The sequence below is a fragment of the Staurois parvus genome, unplaced genomic scaffold (genome assembly GCF_062004578.1).
Source record: "Staurois parvus isolate SC_StPar_1 unplaced genomic scaffold, SC_StPar_1.0 ptg000208l, whole genome shotgun sequence".
In the NCBI taxonomy this organism is placed as follows: domain Eukaryota; kingdom Metazoa; phylum Chordata; class Amphibia; order Anura; family Ranidae; genus Staurois; species Staurois parvus.
Genome location: NW_028318004.1, coordinates 55,829 through 76,143, shown reverse-complemented (window position 1 = coordinate 76,143; position 20,315 = coordinate 55,829). Strand labels below are relative to the sequence as shown.

Genomic DNA, 20,315 nt, shown 5'->3' with positions numbered 1-20,315 from the left:
TGCACAAAGCATTGTCTGCTAAGGGAAAACAAAGAAACACAGCACCTCTAAGTGTGTACTGTAAAGATATTTAATAGAAAGATAAGTAGTAACTCACATCTTAGAATTTAAAAACAGGCTCATGGGTAAGAGGGTGAGACGCCTGTAGTCAGATGTTGTTGTGTGTCTGATCCAGAGAGGAGATCGATTGAGTCCGCCAGCAGGTGGTGCTGTGCATGTGCAACATGGATGGTAAGCCTGGTGGAATCTCCAAGGTGTCTGCCAGCAGATGGTACCATGCACATGCAGCATGGATGGTGGAGCCTGGCAGAGTATCCAAGATGTTCGGGATCAGAACATGTGTCGTCTGACGTCATCAAAATGCGACGCGTTTCTGAGCATGTGCAGGACGAGATGAGTCCAGGCGCGCTCTTTCATCAGGGACGCTCAGGCACGCTCTTTCATCATTACTCATACCCTATGCTAAGGTCCCATTCACACCTAGTGTAGCGGGAACCTGCATTCCTGCGCATGGCTTTTGCTGCTTTCCATGCAATTTACAGGCATTTTTCACTGGAATGGGCTGCTCTATGCACAACAAACGTGCCAAAGGAGCTCCAGAACCTTTTCGGTCATGGAGCATTGTGTATTTTTTCAATGCAGGCTTGACACACAACAAAACACACAGCAAAATACATGTCTGCTAAACCTCACTTGGAGTGCCAATGACAATGCCAGCACAAGAACGATGCACGTTGTAGCACACTTTTTGCACTTTTCCATTCCTGCACATTTCTGCGCACAATCCTGGAAATGCATAGGTGTGAATGCAACCTAAGAAGAAAATGGTTAGCAGGTAACACAGAAGCTTTGATGGCATAGGAGACTCAGGGGTAGATTTACTAATACTGGAGCACCCAGAATCTGCTGCAGCTGTGCATAGGAACCAATCAGCTTCTAACGTCAGGTTGCTTAATTAAAGTGGTTCTAAAGGCTCAAGGTTTATTACCTTCCTGCATTCTATGCAGGAAGGTAAGAACCTTCTGTGTGCAGCATCCCCCCAGCCCAGGGGCGGACTTACCATTTGGAAACTCGGGCACTGCCCGAGGGCCCAGGGTCAGTGGGGGGCCCCATGAGATGCCCCTGGTACCTTTTTCATAGGCTTTTTTGAGTTTGGGCAAGGACACAGGGGCCCCATGATCCCTTATTGCCCGGGGGCCCCATGAGTTGTCAGTCCGCCCCTGTCCAAGCCCCCCCCCCCCCAATACTCACTTAAGCGATATGCACTGGAGTCTTGGCTATCCCGGGACTCCCTCTCGTCATTGGCTGAGACAGAAGCAGGAGCTATTGGCTCCCACTGCTGTCAATAACAGCCAGTGAGCCAATGAGAAGAGAGAGAGGGTGGGGCTGAGCTGCAGCTTGGTGTGTGAATGGATACACGGAGCAGCGTTATCCGATATCCAAATGAAGGTCCTGTTTCTCCTGAAAAATACTGTAATTCACCTGGACTCTATAAGTAGTTGCAATGATACAGCTATCCAAATGAACAAACGAAGCCAGCGCTCAAATCTTCATGCAGACTAGGATAACTGAAGCTGTAATTCGTGGAGGTGCAGCCCTTAAAGATCGGGAAATCTTGATACTGGTGAACAAAAGCAAAACAGGGCGCACTCTCTTCGTGCATTAACGTTGTAAACCAAGAATTTATTATGAAACATAAAAATGTATACTCACAATGAAGGGAGTACGTCTCCCGAAACACGTTAGCCTACCTCACTAAGGGTCTACCGTCACTTTGGACTGTCATTATGGACTCTTGTCTGTTCTTATCCCCCTTTGATTTGTGATTATGCATTTTTATGCTTCATAAAAAAATTTTGGTTTATATTGTTAATGCACGAAGAGAGTGCGCCCTGTTTTGCTTTTGTTCACCAATGACACAGCTATAGTAACACATGCCAAAGTTTTAAAACTGAGCTTAGGCGTTAGAATTTTTTTTTTTTTGTTTACCTTCCAGTATGAAAGGGGTTAAAATCTAACTCCAGGTAATATTCAAAGCAATTGTACCAGAGAAGCAATGTAAAAAAAATAGCAGCTTTGGCTGCAATACTCTGATACTGTCCCTTGCAGTAACTGCTTTCCATCACTAGATGTCCTCAGACTCCTCAACAGTGTCATTCAACTCAGAAGACTGAGGACAGCCGGTAAGTGCAGGGTGTCATGGACCCGTCTCTAAGGGGGTGTCTCCAGGGTGCCCTGCGCTCAGATAAAATGATGCAGAAAATAGTGTAGATGTCAGCACATCAGTGTTACTCTTCATCATTGTGGACTGTCTGCCTCTAGAAAATATATCTGGAAAAGTATTTAAAAAAGGGAAAACAATGCTGGTAGGGCCTTTGGGGGTAAAGGATGTCTACTGGGGAGGAGGAAGACTGGAGTTGGGCTTTATATACTAAATGAGTGTTGAAGCTGAACTCAAACCTTCCTTCAGTCTCACACAGTTGTACAGGCTCCTCTCCTGTACTGAAAGTGTGTGATTTGATTTTACTACATACACAGTGTAGAAGCTGCAGCAAGTCACATAGAGCCTGCCTCATATCCTGCCTGTGGGATATCTGGCATCATCTAGCTCTTTAAAGAAGCACAAAAGGCAGGGTGCTGTCATGTTTTCAGTAAATTATGTTCAGCACTCTGCTGTTCCATCCAACCAGCTATGATCTGCAAACATTACATAGAAAAGCACAGAGGTCCAGTGACATCACGTGGTCTTAAATAATATATGTGATGAAACTGAAAAGGTTTTATTTAAATTTCATTGCATGTAGAGGAAGAAGGGGGTGAGGAACCAGGGAAGACAAAATATAAGCAGATTAAAATTCAGCTTTAAAATAGGCATTCCCTGACCTCTGTCCCTGCTGCCTTTTCCTGTCTCCATATGCTTTTCTGGACCTTCTTCTCAAGTTAAAAGAATACATCTTCAGTCCTAAATAGCAGGACAGGATTATGTCAATGAATTGCAGATGACTCTGAGGCTCCATGCACACTAGCATTTTTTCTGCTCCTAGAAGCTAAACAGTGTTATCCGACAGTGCATCCAGAAGGTATTCCCAGCGCTTCACTTTTTTTCCTCAACATTCTACAAACAATACCCCACAATGACAACATGAAGGAAATTCGTTGTCTTGTGGACGCATAGAGCAACGTCTTGGGATCGAGCATGCAGCACTGGGGGCACTGCTCGAGGGGGAGGAGCCAGGAGCGCCAGCGGGGACCCAAAAAGAAGATTGGGGCTGCTCTGTGCAAACTCACTGCACAGAGCAGGTAAGTATAGACATGTTAGTTATTTTAAAAAAAACAAAAAACTAAGTTTTAGTGTCACTGCAACTGGAGAGTGGTGGGCGATCACCGGGGGTATTATGATCTTTAGATATGCCTGTTTTTGTACACAATAGGGAATAGGTTTTTAATTGGCTGGGATAAATCTTAATTTTAATGAAATTGCACTATTTGGAGCATTTTCTTTACTTTTGCATGGTTTCTGTGGGAGCATTATTGGGTTGGCACTACACAGCTGGTGACATGGTCAAAATATTATTAAAGTAGAACTATAGGCAAAACATTTTTATTTTCATTTTGAATTCAGTAAGGGAGGGTTATAACCCCTGTCAGATTTTGTTTGCCATCTGGGTCCCATTGTGAAGATTTTCCTTCACTTCCTGTCCATAGCCAAACAGGGAGTGAGAAGAAATCCCTGCAAGCTAAGGGAACTCCTTGCCCCCCTCCACAGGTCACCAGATCTAGTGACCCCATTGGAACTTTTCTGGGAACAATTTGGGATTTTCTTTTACTTTCACTTTCAATGATAATGGTAAACAGGACAAATAGAGAGGGGGAATCTCCGTAGAGGGGGCACAGACAGCAATGAAGACTGTTTGGGATTCTAATCCCTCTCCATTCTATCCAAAACTTAAAAAAAAAAAAAAAATTGCCTTTCGTTATACTTTAAGTTATTTGCAACATATGAGACCAAGATTATTAGGGGTCTGTCACTTTTTACCAGTGGCGTGATGAATTCAGAGAGAACATTCACTGGACTATATATGGACAATTATTTGTATTGCAATGTATGATTTTTGTTGTTGATTTATCTGCCTCGTGTTCACATTTAACTGAACATGGTGGATTTTAAGTTTAAGATAGCAGCAGTGGAAACACAGGTTATGTGATTTAATGTTGATTTATATTTGTTTATTTTATTTGTTATTTGCATGTGTATTAGTTCAATTCACAAGATTGGGGTGATTATATCACGAGTTTTAGAGTTACTGACCTTTAGGCTCCATGCACACCAGGCGTTTTAGTAATGCTGGTAGCGTTAGCTGGGTAAAAACTTGTTTAACCACTTGACCTCCAGAGGATTTACCCCCCTTAATGACCAGGCCTCTTTTTGCTACTCGGCGCTGCACTAATTCAACTGATAATTGCGCGGTCATGCAATGCTGCACCCAAACGAAATTTACGTCCTTTTTTTCACACAAATAGAGCTTTCTTTTGGTGTAATTTGGTCACCTGTGCGCTTTTTATTTTTCACGCTATAAACAAAAAAAACGCCAAAAAGTTTGAAGAAAAACAATATTTTTTACTTTCAGCTATAAAAAATATATAGTAAACTCAAAGTTGGTTATAAATTTAGGCCAAAATGTATTCTGCTCCATGTTTTTGGTAAAAAAAAATCCCAATAAGTGTATATTGATTGCTTTGTGTGGAAGTTATAGCGTCTACAAACTATGGTATAAATACTGCAATTTACACCATTTTTCTGCTATACAGCGCTGTGCTAGTTTAACGGACAATTGCGCGGTCATGCAATATGGTACATAAATGAAATTTACATCCTTTTTTTCCCCCACAAATTGAGCTTTCTTTTGGTGGTATTTGATCGCCTGTGCGGTTTTTATTTGTTGCGCTATAAAAAAAAGGCTGACAATTTTGAGGAAAAAAAACTATATTTTGGACTTTTTGCTATAAAACATGTCCAGTAAAAAAAAAATCAAATTTAGTCATAAATTTCCTCCAAAATGCATTCTGCGACATGTCTTTGCTAAAAAAAAAACCCAATACGTGTAAATTAATTGGTTTACATGAAAGTTATAGCGTTTACAAATAACGGGAAAGATACTGGGATTTTTAGTTTTTTTTTTATACTAATAATGGCGGCGATCAGCGAATTATGGCGGCGATCAGTGACTTATGGCGGGACTGCAGCAGACATTCTGAGATTGGGGGGTACTGACTTGGGGTCACTGACATCCCTAAAAACACTAATACAGTGATCAGTGCAAAAAAAAAAAAAAAACACTGACACTGTACTAATGGCAATGGGGAGGAAGGGGTTAACTTTATTTTGCAAGGAAGGGTTATAGGAGTGAGGGGAGTGTTTTACTAGGGGGCGGGGTGTGTGCTGGATCTTCTTTCTCCATCAGCTCGTCCTCGAGCTGTCAGGGAAGTGACAGACAGCACAGCTGCTGCAGCTGTGCTGTCTGTCACTGTTTGCCGCCGATCACCGGGAAACAGCCGGTAAAGACCGGCTGTGACCCGGCGACTGACATCCGCGGCGGTGATCGGCAGGACAGCTAGGGCGGCGGCGCGCCTCGCGTGCGCCCCCTGTTTACAAAACACGCGTTTAAAAATGTGGTTTTGCCTGCCAGTGCCGCCCTGCCGCCGTATTTCTACAGTGGCAGGGCGGCAAGTGGTTAAAAGGTGAGTTTTTCAGCATTTTTTTAGCATTTTTGCATTAGTGTTTAGCCACCTTTAACTGGATTTTTAGCATTTTTTACACACAGAAAAATAACATTTTTGCAAGAAAAAAAGCCCCAAATCGCTGGTTTGCCACTTTTTTCCTTGTTTACCAGTGTTAGAGCGTTTTTACAGCTCAAAAAGTCCTCTAGAAGCCAACTAGTTCTGGATTTTTTTTCCAGCCAAAAATTGCTGATTGCAGTCTGTGTGTGCATGGACACATAGGACAACATGCTGGGGAGTTTACTGGCTGTAGAAAAAAAAGCCAAAAGCCACAAACAGTCGCTGTAAAAATGTCCCGTGTGCATGACGACTTACAGTGTGGTGTCAGTTGATTATAGATATGCTGTGCAAGGGCTTGCCTGACTGGATACACATTGGATAGTTTAGAAAGGTCCTCACGTTTTGGTATGTCTAAGCCCGGGTTCACATATATACGGTGCGGTATATCTCATGTGATTTGCACAGGAACCGCACTGCATTCCCGTGCAAATCACATGCGATTTGTGTGTGGTGCGACTGGAGCCATACATTTTGTATGGCTCTATTCGCCCCGCACCAAAAACATGCAGGACCCTTTTTTAGGTCCGCATTAGAATCGGATCGCATTGGTATTCACACCTATGCGATCCGATTCTGCACGTCGCACCGCGTTTTGCGGACCGCTTCTGTTGTTAACTTAACATACACACCCGCAGCGGTTCGCATGAACGGGGTGCAATTCTGATGCGACGCGGAATTCGCACTGAAAACGCTGCAAATTCCGCACCGCATCACTGTGAACCAGGGCTTAAGCTGATTGCACGCTCATATTGTAACATGTGTGATGGCCCTAAGATTCATATATACCATGCATACTGGGAGTGATTACAAAAACTGAAGAATGATAAATGTGGTGCAGCTGTACACGGTAGCCAATAATCAGCTTCTAACTTCTAATCGCTTTGTTCAGTTAAGCTTTAACAAAAAACCTGGAAGCTGATTGGCTTCCATGCAGAGCTGCAGCAGATTTTGCACTCTCCAGTTTTAGTAAATCAACCCCAATGTATTTATGGATAGCATCCTTTGAATTTTGTCTAGTGTAAGAGATGGTAAAATGAAACAACACCAAAAGTAATTAAATTCAGCCATCATGTCTCATATAAAGTATAAAGAGCAAGACTTTGAATCTCAGCAAGGTCTCTACTGCCATCTAAAGGATGAAAATGATAATGACTGTAAAACAACCATCCAGAAATCAACTTCTTAGCAGGATGATACTGAATGCAAAACAGGCTGCAGTTTGAAACAATATTTTTAAATGGAGGACTCAGAAGGTAGGGCAGTGACTACTGTGTTCTGCATGAATGCAGTCAGAGGCAGAATACAGGCTGCTGACAAGACAGAGATGAACCAACGATGTTTTCGTAGGTGACATTGACAGATGTAAAGGTACCACCATTAAAAGAGAAATACGGGCAAAGCTGTTTTGGCCATACTTTTGTGGGTCACGAGAGTGCTCTTCCTTGTGCTCTCCTGTGATCCAGAATCAGCCAACAACGGACTAAAGTCTGCTCTTGGCTGCAGTGGTGTATTTAGGTTCCGTGCTGCCCTAGGCAACAAAAAAATCATCTCCCCCCCACAGAGAGACCCTGACACCGACCAACACCCCCCTCCCCATAAAGAGACCGTGACACCGACCAACACCCCCCCCCCTGCCCCATTGAGAGACCCTGACACTGACCAACACCCCCCCCCCCTCCCCCACAAAGAGACCTTGACACTGACCAACACCCCCCCCCTCCCCCACAAAGAGACCTTGACACTGACCAACACCCCCCCCCCTCCCCCACAAAGAGACCTTGACACTGACCAACACCCCCACTCCTCCCCCACGAAGAGACCTTGACCATGACCAACACCCCCCTCCCCCACGAACAGACCTTGACATTGACCAACACCCCCCCTCCCCCACGAAGAGACCTTGACATTGACCAACACCCCCCCCCCCTCCCCCACGAAGAGACCTTGACACTGACCAACACCCCCCCCCACAAAGAGACCTTGACACTGACCAGCACCCCCCCCCCTCCCCCACAAAGAGACCTTGACACTGACCAACACCCCCCCCCCCTCCCCCACAAAGAGACCTTGACACTGACCAACACCCCCCCCCACAAAGAGACCTTGACACTGACCAACACCCCCCCCCCCTCCCCCACAAAGAGACCTTGACACTGACCAACACCCCCCCCCCCTCCCCCACAAAGAGACCTTGACACTGACCAACACCCCCACTCCTCCCCCACGAAGAGACCTTGACATTGACCAACACCCCCCTCCCCCACGAACAGACCTTGACATTGACCAACACCCCCCCTCTCCCACGAAGAGACCTTGACATTGACCAACACCCCCCCCCTCCCCCACGAAGAGACCTTGACACTGACCAACAGCCCCCCCCCTCCCCCACAAAGAGACCTTGACACTGACCAACACCCCCCCCCCACAAAGAGACCTTGACACTGACCAACACCCCCCCCTCCCCCACAAAGAGACCTTGACACTGACCAACACCCCCACTCCTCCCCCACGAAGAGACCTTGACATTGACCAACACCCCCCCTCCCCCACGAAGAGACCTTGACATTCACCAACACCCCCCCCTCCCCCACGAAGAGACCTTGACATTGACCAACACCCCCTCCCCCACGAAGAGACCTTGACACTGACCAACACCCCCCTCCCCCACGAAGAGACCTTGACACTGACCAACACCCCCCCTCCCCCATGGAGAGACCCTGACACCGACCAACACCCCCCCTCCCCTACAAAAAGACCTTGACACCGACCAACACCCCCCCTCCCTGATTGAGAGACCCTGACATTGACCAACACCCCCCTCCCCCACGAAGAGACCTTGACACTGACCAACACCCCCCCTCCCCCATGGAGAGACCCTGACACCGACCAATACCCCCCTCCGCCATGGAGAGACCCTGACACCGACCAATACCCCCCTCCTCCATGGAGAGACCCTGACACCGACCAATACCCCCTTCCCCCATGGAGAGACCCTGACATCGACCAACACCCTCCTTCCCCCACGAAGAGAGCCTGACATTGACCAACAACACCCCAGGCCCCCACCTGAGAGAGCCTTCCACTTCCACACCGCCCCCCATACACTGGCAACCGTCCCCTCCCCCGGTGAGAGAGAAGACACTCACCTTCACAGCTCCTGACATCCCCAGGAACAAGAGTCAGGCTCTGTATACACCATCAAGCAGTCCGCAGCCTCTCTCAGATGCCACCTGTTCCCCACGCTGCTTGTGTCCCTTCTTCCATTCCATCTTTCGGGGGACGGCTCAAAAATGCCGCTGCCCCCCTGAAAAATGCCGCTCTAGGCAAATGCCTTGTTTGCCTTGTGGTAAATACGTCCCTGGTTGGCTGACATCACAAGGCTTGCTACGGGCTCTGGAAGGATCCCGACAATAATGTTGGATACCTCCTAGATGCCTGAGTGACAGCTGGCTAGGGCTCTCAGTGTGATATTCACAAGCTCTCTGCGGTCATGTGATCATTCAGTTCTTGGGCTTAAAGCCATCACACCAATGTAGCAGCCATAGAGTAGAGTATGCATGTTTGTTTGTTTTCTCAATCCCCACACTTCTCCTTTAACTCTACATCCTACCTAAAATCCATTTGCAGCACAGGATGGGGAGAACATTGCTCTTAATAGGTCTTACCAGTAACGTCTAATAGCACAATATAAATTCACTGAAATAATAGGAGTTTATGCAAAGATATTTAGGTAACTGCTTGTCCTGATAATAATAGTGTATGCCAGTGTTTCTCATCCTTTTTTCAGTCAAGGCGCTCTTTAACCTCTTCCATACCGGGCAATTTTACCCTTTCCTGCCCAGGCCAGTTTTCAGGTTTCAGCGCTCTCACACTTTGAATGACAATTGCGCAGTCATACAACATTGTACCCAAACTAAAATTTTATCATTTTCTTCACACAACTAGAGCTTTCTTTTGGTGGTATTTAATCATTACCGGGGTTTTTATTTTTTGCTAAATTAACAAAAAAGACCGAAAATTTTGAAAAAAAAAACACGTTTTTCTTTGTTTCTGTTATAAAAGTTTGCAAATAAATAATTGTTCTTCATAAATTTAGGCCGAGATGTATTCTGCTACATGTCTTTGGTGAAAATAACCCAAATTAGGATGTATTTTTTAGTTTGTAGGAAAGTTATAGAGTTCACAAACTATGGTATAGATCTGAATATTGATCAATCCTGAAGTACTGACAGCCAATCTAATTTCTTGAGGTCCAAGAATGTCAGAACAGTACAGATATCCCCCAAATGACCCCTTTTTGCAGATTAGACAGTTCGACGTACTTCATAAGAGGAATGGCGAGTTTTTTGAAGTCGTATTTTTTTTGTCATAATTTTTCGGAAAATGAAAAAATAAAAAAAAATATTTTCACTATTTTTTTTTTTTACATACTGTCACCAGTGCAAAAAAAAAATATATATATATTGTTTATTCTTTTTAATTATTTTTTAATTTTAAATTTTTGAATAAATTTTTTTTCTTTTTTTTTAAGATTTTTTTTTCATATTTCACTATGTCCAAAGTAGTACAATGTTACCATAGTAACATTGTACTACTTTGGGGAAGTGATCAGTATTTTTTTTTTTTTTTTTTTTTACACAATTTGCTTATAGCAAAGAATTACTTTGCTATAAGCAAGCATTTACCTGAAGGACATCGATTCATTCAGGGTTTTTTTTTTTTTGTGCTTAGCTGTGATTTGGCCACAGCTAATCACATGACATGTGCATGTGATTAGCTGTGACCATTTACAGCTAGGCAGTAGTATACAATGGATGGCATGAATGAAGCCATCCATTGTATACAACTGTCATGTGACCTGCTGTGATTGGTCACAGCAGGTCACATGGTACCGGCAACGGGGGCCGGCACTCAGATCTGTCATCGGCCATGTCTGAGGTACACGACCGGTGACAGATCGCGCCGCTGCGCGGCTCTGCAAGCGCGCGAATTGCGCATGTGCGGGAGGACGCCATATGGCGGCCTCCCGGAAAGGTAATGCATTTTTGCGGACGCCATTTGGCCATAGGCCGGGCGTCAAATGGTTAAAGTTATGAACAATCTTGGAGTACCCTTTAAAATTCTGGACGGTCTCAAGGCGCCCCATTCTAAAATGTAAAAACTATTTTAATTATTTTACCTAATGCTGCAACACCCACACATGTAGGACCCCCAACCTTAGAGGGGTTTATTCTTCTAAATCAAATACACTTTTGCACACTGGTACTGAATAGTATTCCAATGTTTCTCTTCTCCCCCAGTTTCTCTCTATCACTTAGCTAATGGGACCCCATTACTGACTGGGGGGCAGGGAAGGGTCAAACAAGGATGCTGTGCATGCGACCAACATCTTCCATATCAACTGATGGCATCATTGGTTGTTAGGAGGCTGGCAGCTAGAAGGCTGTAATGGCGCACAATGAATACCTATGGCTTTGTGTAACTAAAAGGCAGGCTTGATCCACCTTCTGGCCTGTATATACGTTTTGGGCAATTTCTATGCATTTTGCCAAGGCAACCCTGAAGAAGCTTCAATGCACCTCAGGGTTCTGGGCACCCAGGTTGAAAAAGGCTGGTGTATATTAAAGGATTTGCATGAGCATGACCCAAATCTACCTCCAAACCTTCCTCTCTCTCTAGATCATGTCGGAAACATTTTTTCTTTTACCTTGTTACTGTAGAGGTAAAACAGCTTTTATTATTCCCTGTAACATCACCACCAGGCCTGCAAGAATCCCCGCTCCCCCCGCCACACATGGTTGTTTCTTTGGCTGACTTGCACATCACTACAGCACATATGAACTGGTGGGAGGAAGCACAATGGCCGCTGGAAAGGTAATTATATTGCCTCCTATTACAGGCTGGCTCATGTGTAGAAGTACGACACTTTAAAGTGTTGCGAAACCCACAACAGTACAATCAGTCTGCATATGCAGTAAAGCATGCTTGTTATACTCACTGTTGAACCTAAGGGGTTAATCCTCTGCATTGTGTAAAAAAGGCCAGTTGATCTTGACTTCTCTGATCCTCCTTGTTGAAATGACCACCTGATACAGACTGAATCTGTAGTCACATGCACATGCTCAGTTTGGTGTGTATTGCTAGAGAGGTTTTTTTTTTCTTGGGAGAATGTATGTGATCAGGGCCAATCAGCACTGTCCAGACAGAGGGGCAGGGGGTTTCCATCCTCCTAGAGAAAACTCCTCATTCAAACTTAAACCAGTGCTCAGCTGAAGTCATAAGACTGCTCTAATTGCTAATAGGAAAAGGTATTTAGCAGTTTATATTTACTAAAATAATTGAATTTACGTGTAGTGTGTACTGTGGGATACCAGATATAGTGAATGCAGGATCCAGGGAGACCAGATATAGTGAATGCGGGGTCCGGGGAGACCAGATATAGTGAATGCGGGGTCCGGGGAGACCAGATATAGTGAATGCGGGGTCCGGGGAGAGCAGATATAGTGAATGCGGGGTCAGGGGAGAGCAGATATAGTGAATGCGGGGTCCGGGGAGAGCAGATATAGTGAATGCGGGGTCCGGGGAGACCGGATATAGTGAATGCAGGGTCCGGGGAGATCGGATATAGTGAATGCAGGGTCCGGGGAGACCGGATATAGTGAATGCAGGGTCCGGGGAGACCGGATATAGTGAATGCAGGGTCCGGGGAGAGCAGATATAGTGAATGCAGGGTCCGGGGAGAGCAGATATAGTGAATGCGGGGTCCGGGGAGAGCAGATATAGTGAAAGCGGGGTCAGGGGAGAGCAGATATAGTGAATGCGGGGTCCGGGGAGAGCAGATATAGTGAATGCGGGGTCCGGGGAGAGCAGATATAGTGAATGCGGGGTCCGAGGAGACCAGATATAGTGAATGTGGGGTCCGGGGAGACCAGATATAGTGAATGCGGTGTCCGGGGAGACCAGATATAGTGAATGCAGGATCTGGGGAGACCAGATATAGTCAATGCAGGGTCCGGGGAGAACAGATATAGTGAATGCAGGGTCTGGGGAGACCAGATATAGTGAATGCAGGGTCTGGGGAGAGTGGATATAGTGAATGCAGGGTCCGGAGAGACCAGATATAGTGAATGCAGGGTCCGGAGAGACCAGATATAGTGAATGCAGGGTCATGGGAGACCAGATATAGTGAATGCAGGGTCATGGGAGACCAGATGTAGTGAATGCGGTGTCCGGGGAGACCAGATGTAGTGAATGCGGTGTCCGGGGAGACCAGATGTAGTGAATGCGGTGTCCGGGGAGACCAGATGTAGTGAATGCGGTGTCCGGGGAGACCAGATGTAGTGAATGCGGTGTCCGGGGAGACCAGATGTAGTGAATGCAGGGTCCGGGGAGACCAGATGTAGTGAATGCAGGGTCCGGGGAGACCAGATGTAGTGAATGCGGGGTCCGGGGAGACCAGATATAGTGAATGCAGGGTCCGGGGACACCAGATATAGTGAATGCAGGGTCCGGGGACACCAGATATAGTGAATGCAGGATCCGGGGAGACCAGATATAGTGAATGCAGGGTCCGGGGAGACCAGATATAGTGAATGCAGGGTCCGGGGAGAGCAGATATAGTGAATGCAGGGTCCGGGGAGAGCAGATATAGTGAATGCAGGGTCCGGGGAGAGCAGATATAGTGAATGCAGGGTCCGGGGAGAGCAGATATAGTGAATGCAGGGTCCGGGGAGAGCAGATATAGTGAATGCAGGGTCCGGGGAGAGCAGATATAGTGAATGCAGGGTCCGGGGAGAGCAGATATAGTGAATGCAGGGTCCTGGGTTTAGTAACACTTTAAATTGATTATAACTACACTGAGCAGGAAAGGTCATAAAGTGCACACTGCAGGTATATGCACAAAAACGTCTGTACAGTAGGGCATTGTAAATTGCTCCCTGTGACTCTGCAAACTGTAATTTACATTTGTGACTCTGACCAGACTAGAGAAAACCTCTATGACTAACCTTTGAACATGGCATGCAGAGACAAAATGTTGTAGCAAAATATTTTCCTTGACAGAAGCCCCGAATAAAAGAAATACAATGTACATCACGTCATAAAATTCTTACCTTCTGCCTGATGTGTAGTGACCGGCGTCTGTGTCTCCTTTGCGTAAGAAACTACTTCTCGAGGTAGGAAATCCACCTGGGTGACCTTGGAGACTCCAAGTTTAATAAGTCTTCTTCTAGAAAACAGAAATGTGTTTAACTGTTAACAGCTAATTGGAAAACGAATTTGTTTTACAAAGATATGGGGAGGCTGACTGGGGTCTATGGCCATGAAATGTTCTACCCTCCTGCTGCTTTCTGATTCAGTTTTACTAAAATTTCTGAGGAGAAGCAGAAGAGAGAATACATTAGTCCCAGGGTCTAGAGGGGATTATTAGGAGGGAAATACCCGTTAAAAGTCCAGTACTGTACTTAAAGGGAGATAGGGCCTCTTACCTGCTGCAAATACTAGCTGCAGGGATCTACTGTACAATTGCTACAGACAGCACCTCCCGAACCAAGTTAACAGAGGCTGATGTCTTGTACAAACAAGGTTTTCACAAATTGTAATGCTCACTTTCAGCAAAGAAACAGCAATACCAGGTTAAAGTATATGTATCTTTTCGCCTTGTAAAACGACCCAGTTTACAACAGAAATAAAAGCTGCATACAGAGGCGGGGGGTGAAAAAACAAAAGGAAACTGGTCTTCCCAGTAAATGGCTGTGCAGTTGGGGGGTAGCGTGTCAAGACAAGTCTGATCATTGGAGGACAGCAGACTGAGTTCCCAGCATAGCTAGAGAACTGACCACGGTGAGTTCTCATGCCTATTGTGGTCAGTTTTTAATAGGAAAGCAGAGGGACTGGCAGGAACACCAGGGATTTCACACAAAGGGAGCAATACAAAGAGAACAGGATATGTTTTCTTACAAGTACATGGCACAGCAGGCACATATCAGGAATATGAAATGTTGGGTATACATATCCTTTAATCCTGCAGGATTAACCTGCTCAAACATCAGGGCTGCTGCCACCTCATTTTCTGTTTAAAAGAAGACCCATTGCTCTCAGCTCTGTTGGTACTTCAGAGAACAGTAGTCAGTCAGGGGACAATGATCACAGGTACAGAATGCCACACTACCTGGGGTTTATTTACTAAAGCTGGTTCACTCAGAATCTCATGCAGTTCTGCATAGAAACCAATCAGCTTCCAGGTTTTATTGCTAAAGCTTAATTGAACAAGCTGAGGTCAGAGGCTGATTGGCTACCATGCACAGGTGCACCAGATTCTGAGTGAACCAGCTTCAGTGAATAACCCCCCCGTGTGGCTGTGCTGCCCAAAATGGTAAGCAAATGTCAGCAAGCTGTCAGATACAAATGGAAGAATAGGAATGGAAGGGCCTGTCAGTGGACTGAAGGATGTACTGATGGCCTTTAGCTGGGCTTTAGTCAGTTTGCTGTGTGGGTGTGCATATACATGTCACCAATACAGGGGCGGACTGACAACTCATGGGGCCCTCGAGCAATAGGGGATCATGGGGCCCCTGTGTCCTTGCCCAAACTCAAAAAAGTCTATGAAAAAGGTACCAGGGGCATCTCATGGGGCCCCCTACTGACCCCGGGCCCTCGGGCACTGCCCGAGTTTCCAAATGGTCAGTCCGTCCCTGCACCAATACCATATGATCAGGTCACACACCGCAGGAAGACAATCGTTTCTCCTTCATTTTATACGGACACCTGATTTGCTAGTGGGTCTGCTTGAGCCCTGGTTCACACTGGTGCGGTGCGGAATTCGCAGCGTTTTCTGTGCAAATTCTAGACCGCATCAGAATCGCACTCCGTTCATGTGAACCGATGCAGGTGTGTATGTTAACAACACCCCGAAATCGGTCCACAAAACACGGTAGGATGTGAAGAATCGGATCGCATAGGTGTGAATACCCATGCGATCCGATTCTAGTGCGGACCCAAAAAAGGGTCCTGCACCTTTTTTGGTGCAGGTGCTGTGCAATTTGAGCCATACATGTATGGCTCCGATTGCACCGCACACAAATCGCATGTGATTTGCACAGGAATGCGGTTCCTGTGCGAATCACATGCTATGTACCGCACCGCATTAGTGTGAATCTAGCTTTAGTACTCATCAGACGCTTTGGCCTGAGACCAGGAAGTGGTTGGGGTAATCACACCAGTTGCATTAGGTCTTATTAGAATGAAGATACACAAGCCCTTTGCGGGTGTGGGAATTGCACCTGGAACCACCTGCACCTAAAACACACTTCTCTTTCACAGACATGCATTAATTCTTAATGGCACCCCCTTGCATCTAAAAACGCAGCGCAATTACAGGTGTGGAAATGTGCTAGAAATCATATGGTGCAAAAGCACCATGCAATTTCCCTGCCCAGGGGTGGACTGACAATTTGGAAACTCGGGGACTGCCCGAGGGCCCGGGGTCAGTAGGGGGCCCCATGAGATGCCCCTGGTACCTTTTTCATAGGCTTTTTTGAGTTTGAGCAAGGAAACAGGGGCCCCATGATCCCCTATTGTCCGGGGGCCCCATGAGTTGTCAGTCCACCCCTGTCCCTGCCACTGCATTTTAAAAAAGGTGCATGAACCTTTTTCCTGCATGAAACACAGGCACATCGGCCCTTTCAAATGAATGGGCTGCCATGCCAATGTGGATGCGGCTCGCAGAGCCGCAAAGGTGTGAACCAAACAGGGATTGAAGGTCTGGTACTCCGGTGAGTCCTTCTCCATAGCTGGGTCTCAGCCAGCTAGTTGTTTCGTTGTGCATTTAAATCTTGTCACGGGCTGTACAGGAAAAGGATTTCCTACACTTTTTGTGGGAGCCTGGTCTGCAATATATTCCCATCTCACACATTCTTGAAGAAAGCTTGATGTAGGAATAGCAGGTTAACCAGGATTAGCACCAAAGACAGCATATGTCACCAGAACACTGTGGATTCTTAATATGTAGTCCAAACATTTACTGAAGGGATCACATCATACATTTCAAGGCCATGTCAGTACAACATTTCAAGGCCATGCGATTGGTGATACCTGATGATCCATGGACTACTGGCGACGTATGTTTTCTTTCTCCTTTATCCGAAAAGGAACAGAACCAGGGGCGGACTGACCATTTGGAAACTCGGGCACTGCCTGAGGGCCCGGGGTCAGTAGGGGGCCCCATGAGATGCCCCTGGTACCTTTTTCATAGGCGTTTTTGAGTTTGGGCAAGGACACAGGGGCCCCATGATCCCCTATTGCCCGGGGGCCCCATGAGTTGTTGTCCGCCCCTGAACAGAACTGTTGCTTTAACAGCTTAAAAGTGTGAACTGGAGTTTGGCTTCAATTTGTTAGTGTATCTAAAATCTGCTAGTACATCTAACATCCCCTTCCCTTAGACTGACAATGTTGTCCAAAGGTGTCTCTATTGCTCCTCCATGCAGACTTGGGTTTACTCTAATACAGGAAGTGTGTTACTGGTCAAATCACCAGCTGAAAACAGAGGGAGAAAGCTTAAATAAAACGAATGCAGCCACCACATCTAAAGATTGGTACGCTCCAATATATAATATTTTTGATTTCAGTTTAAAACCGCTTTAGGCGAATGAATCCTGTTATTGAAAACCTGAATAAAATGCTCAAAATGTGATTTTGTCAAACTTTTCCTTTTTTTACAATTGTAAAAATATGTTGACTTCATTTAAGCCACATCCACCCTTCAGCTATCACTTTTTATCCTGCTGTCCATTAAAAAGTGGGTTCTCCCCATCAATTCCTTCAGTGGACGCCAACACTCCAGTCCAGCACCATAATGACCAGTATCATTCATTTGGTTATAATATTACCAGACAGAAAACACATACTGCTATGGTCTTAAAAGTTGTGTTCCGTGGCATAAAGGGAATACTATGAATGATTTAGAAATAATAACAGTTTTGTTGTCTGTGGTAATCAGCTTCCACCTGCTAATTGTTTAAAGTGGTTGTAAACCTCAGACTTGTCTCTATTAGGAGCACTAAGTGTCATTTCTGTCTGCTGCTTTGTTCCTCTGCTATTAGCATGAGTCACTTCTGACAGTTTGACACCAAGAGAAAATTGGTGACAGGAGAGGGAGCTCCAGCAGATTGACAGCCTCAGCTCTGCTCTTGTGAGCTGTGTGGAGGCAGGGTGTCTCTTCCATCCATTCAGCTCTCAGAGCTCCCCTCACTGAGCTCTTCAGTGTGTAATTTCAGCTCTCCACCCCCCTTTTTTTTTGGAACTCTCAGACAAGCTTTATAAATTCAGTGCTTTGACTATAGAGAAGAGAAGACTTCAGATAAACATGTACAACTTATGTTGGAGGATTTGTTTCATCTCTGTGTATCACCTGAGACCAATCACTTCACTGGGTATACAGTTGCAAGAAAAAGTATGTGACCCCCTTGGGATTACGTGGATTTTTGCATGAATTGGGCATAAAATGTGCTCTGAACGTCATCTAAGTCACAACAATAGAAGAACACAGTCTGCTGAACATAATACTACACAAACATTAGATGTTGCCATGGTTTAATTGCACATAACATGTAAACATTCACAGTGCAGGGAGGAAAAATATGTGAACCTTTGGACTTAATAACTGGTTGACCCTCCTTTGGCAGCAATAACCTCAAACAAACGTTTCCTGTAGTTGCAGATCAGACCTGCACAACGATCTGGAGTAATTTTGGACCACTCCTCTTCACCAAACTGTTTCAGTGTAGCAATATTCTTGGGATGTCTGGTGTGAATCACTCTCTTAAGGTCATGCCACAGCATTTCAATCGGGTTGAGGTCAGGACTCTGACTGGGCCACTCCAGAAGGCGTATTCTGTGCTGTTGCAGCCATTGTTTTGTTGAATTACTTGTATGCTTTGGGTCATTGTCCTGTTGCATCACCCATCCTCTGCGGAGCTTCAGTTGGCGAACAGATGGTCGTACGGTTTCCTGCAAAATGTCTTGATAAACTCTTGAATTCATTTTCCCATCAATGACAACAATTCGTCCAGGCCCTGAGGCAGCAAAGCAGCCCCAAACCATGATGCTCCCTCCACCATGTTTTACAGTGGGGATGAGGTTTTGATGTTGGTGTGCTGTGCCTTTTTTTCTCCACACATAGTGTTGTGTGTTCTTCCCAAACAACTCAATCTTGGTTTCATCTGTCCACAGTATATTTTGCCAGTAGTGCTGTGGAACATCCAGGTGCTCTTTTGCAAACTTCAAACGTGCTGCAATATTCTTTTTGGACAGCAATGGCTTCCTCTGTGGTGTCCTCCCATGTACTCCATTCTTGTTTAATGTTTTCCTTATTGTAGATGTGTCAACAAAAATGTTAGCATGTGCCAGAGATTTCTGTAGGTCTTTAGCTGACACTCTGGGATTCTTCTTTACCTCATGCAGCATTCTGCGCTGTGCTCTTGCAGTCATTTTTACAGGACGACCACGCCTAGGGAGAGTAGCAACAGTGCTAAACTTTCTCCATTTGTAGACAGTCTGTCTTACCATGGACATATGAACATCAAGGCTTTTGGAGATACTTTTTTAACCCTTTCCAGCTTCATGCAAGTCAACAATTCTTGATCGTAGGTCTTCTGAGAGCTCTTTTCTGCGAGGCATGGTTCACATCAGACAGTGCTTCTTGAAACCAGTAAACCCAAAACAGGTGTGTGTTTTTTAAGGGCAGGACAGCTGTCAGCAACACATCCAATATCATCACACTGATTGGAGTCAAGGTTGGCTCACTCCTGGCTCCAATTAGCTCTGGGAGAAGTCATTAAGCTAGGGCCTCACATACTTTTTCCTCCCTGCACTGTGAATGTTTATATGTTATGTGCAATTAAACCATGGCAACATCTAATGTTTGTGTAGTATTATGTTCAGCAGACTGTGTTCTTCTATTGTTGTGACTTAGATGACGTTCAGAGCACATTTTATGCCCAATTCATGCAAAACTCCACGTAATCCCAAGGGGTTCACATACTTTTTCTTGCAACTGTATGTAAGGATTTACAATCACTTTAACCTCCCTAACGGTATTCCCGAGTGTAGCTCGGGGTAAAATGTCAGTACCAAAAGCGGTAACCCCGAGCTACACTCGGGCTTACCATGCAGCACTGCATAGGGAGTCCCTGCAGCACTTACCTTGTCCTTCGCTCCCGCGATGTGTCCCCTGCAGCGTCCCCGGCCATCTCCTCCGGCTGATGCCAGCATCCGGCTCCTGTGTTCCGGTCCCTGTGACGTCGGGACGTACGGGCGGCGGCGGCGGGAAATTTGAAAATTTAAAAAAAATTTCATTTTTTTCAAAACGATTTTACATAGTAAAACATTTCTGTTTCAACCCATTTCACATACATTTTGTCCCTAGTGCTCTGTCCTGTCCCCGTCTGCATTTTGAATGTTCTTTCTGCCTGGAAACTTAG

At 45.6% G+C, this 20,315-nt stretch overlaps 1 protein-coding gene across 6 annotated transcripts in view; it reads right to left on the bottom strand.

Moving 5' to 3' along the window:
• The window catches only part of LOC149461194 (cytoplasmic dynein 1 intermediate chain 1), a 595,554-nt gene that overhangs the window by 533,492 nt on the left and 41,747 nt on the right, over window positions 1–20,315 (bottom strand). For 4 of the 6 annotated variants that reach the window (XR_016312930.1, XR_016312931.1, XM_089678653.1 and 1 more), the window contains one exon: window positions 13,950–14,065. Coding sequence is in view for 4 of the 6 variants with exons in the window: in XM_089678653.1 (XP_089534779.1) it covers window positions 13,950–14,065 (116 nt within the window). In the remaining 2 variants the exon portion in view is untranslated. The remainder of the gene's footprint in view (window positions 1–13,949; window positions 14,066–20,315) is intronic. The other 2 variants (XM_089678654.1, XM_089678656.1) reach the window with 1 other exon arrangement.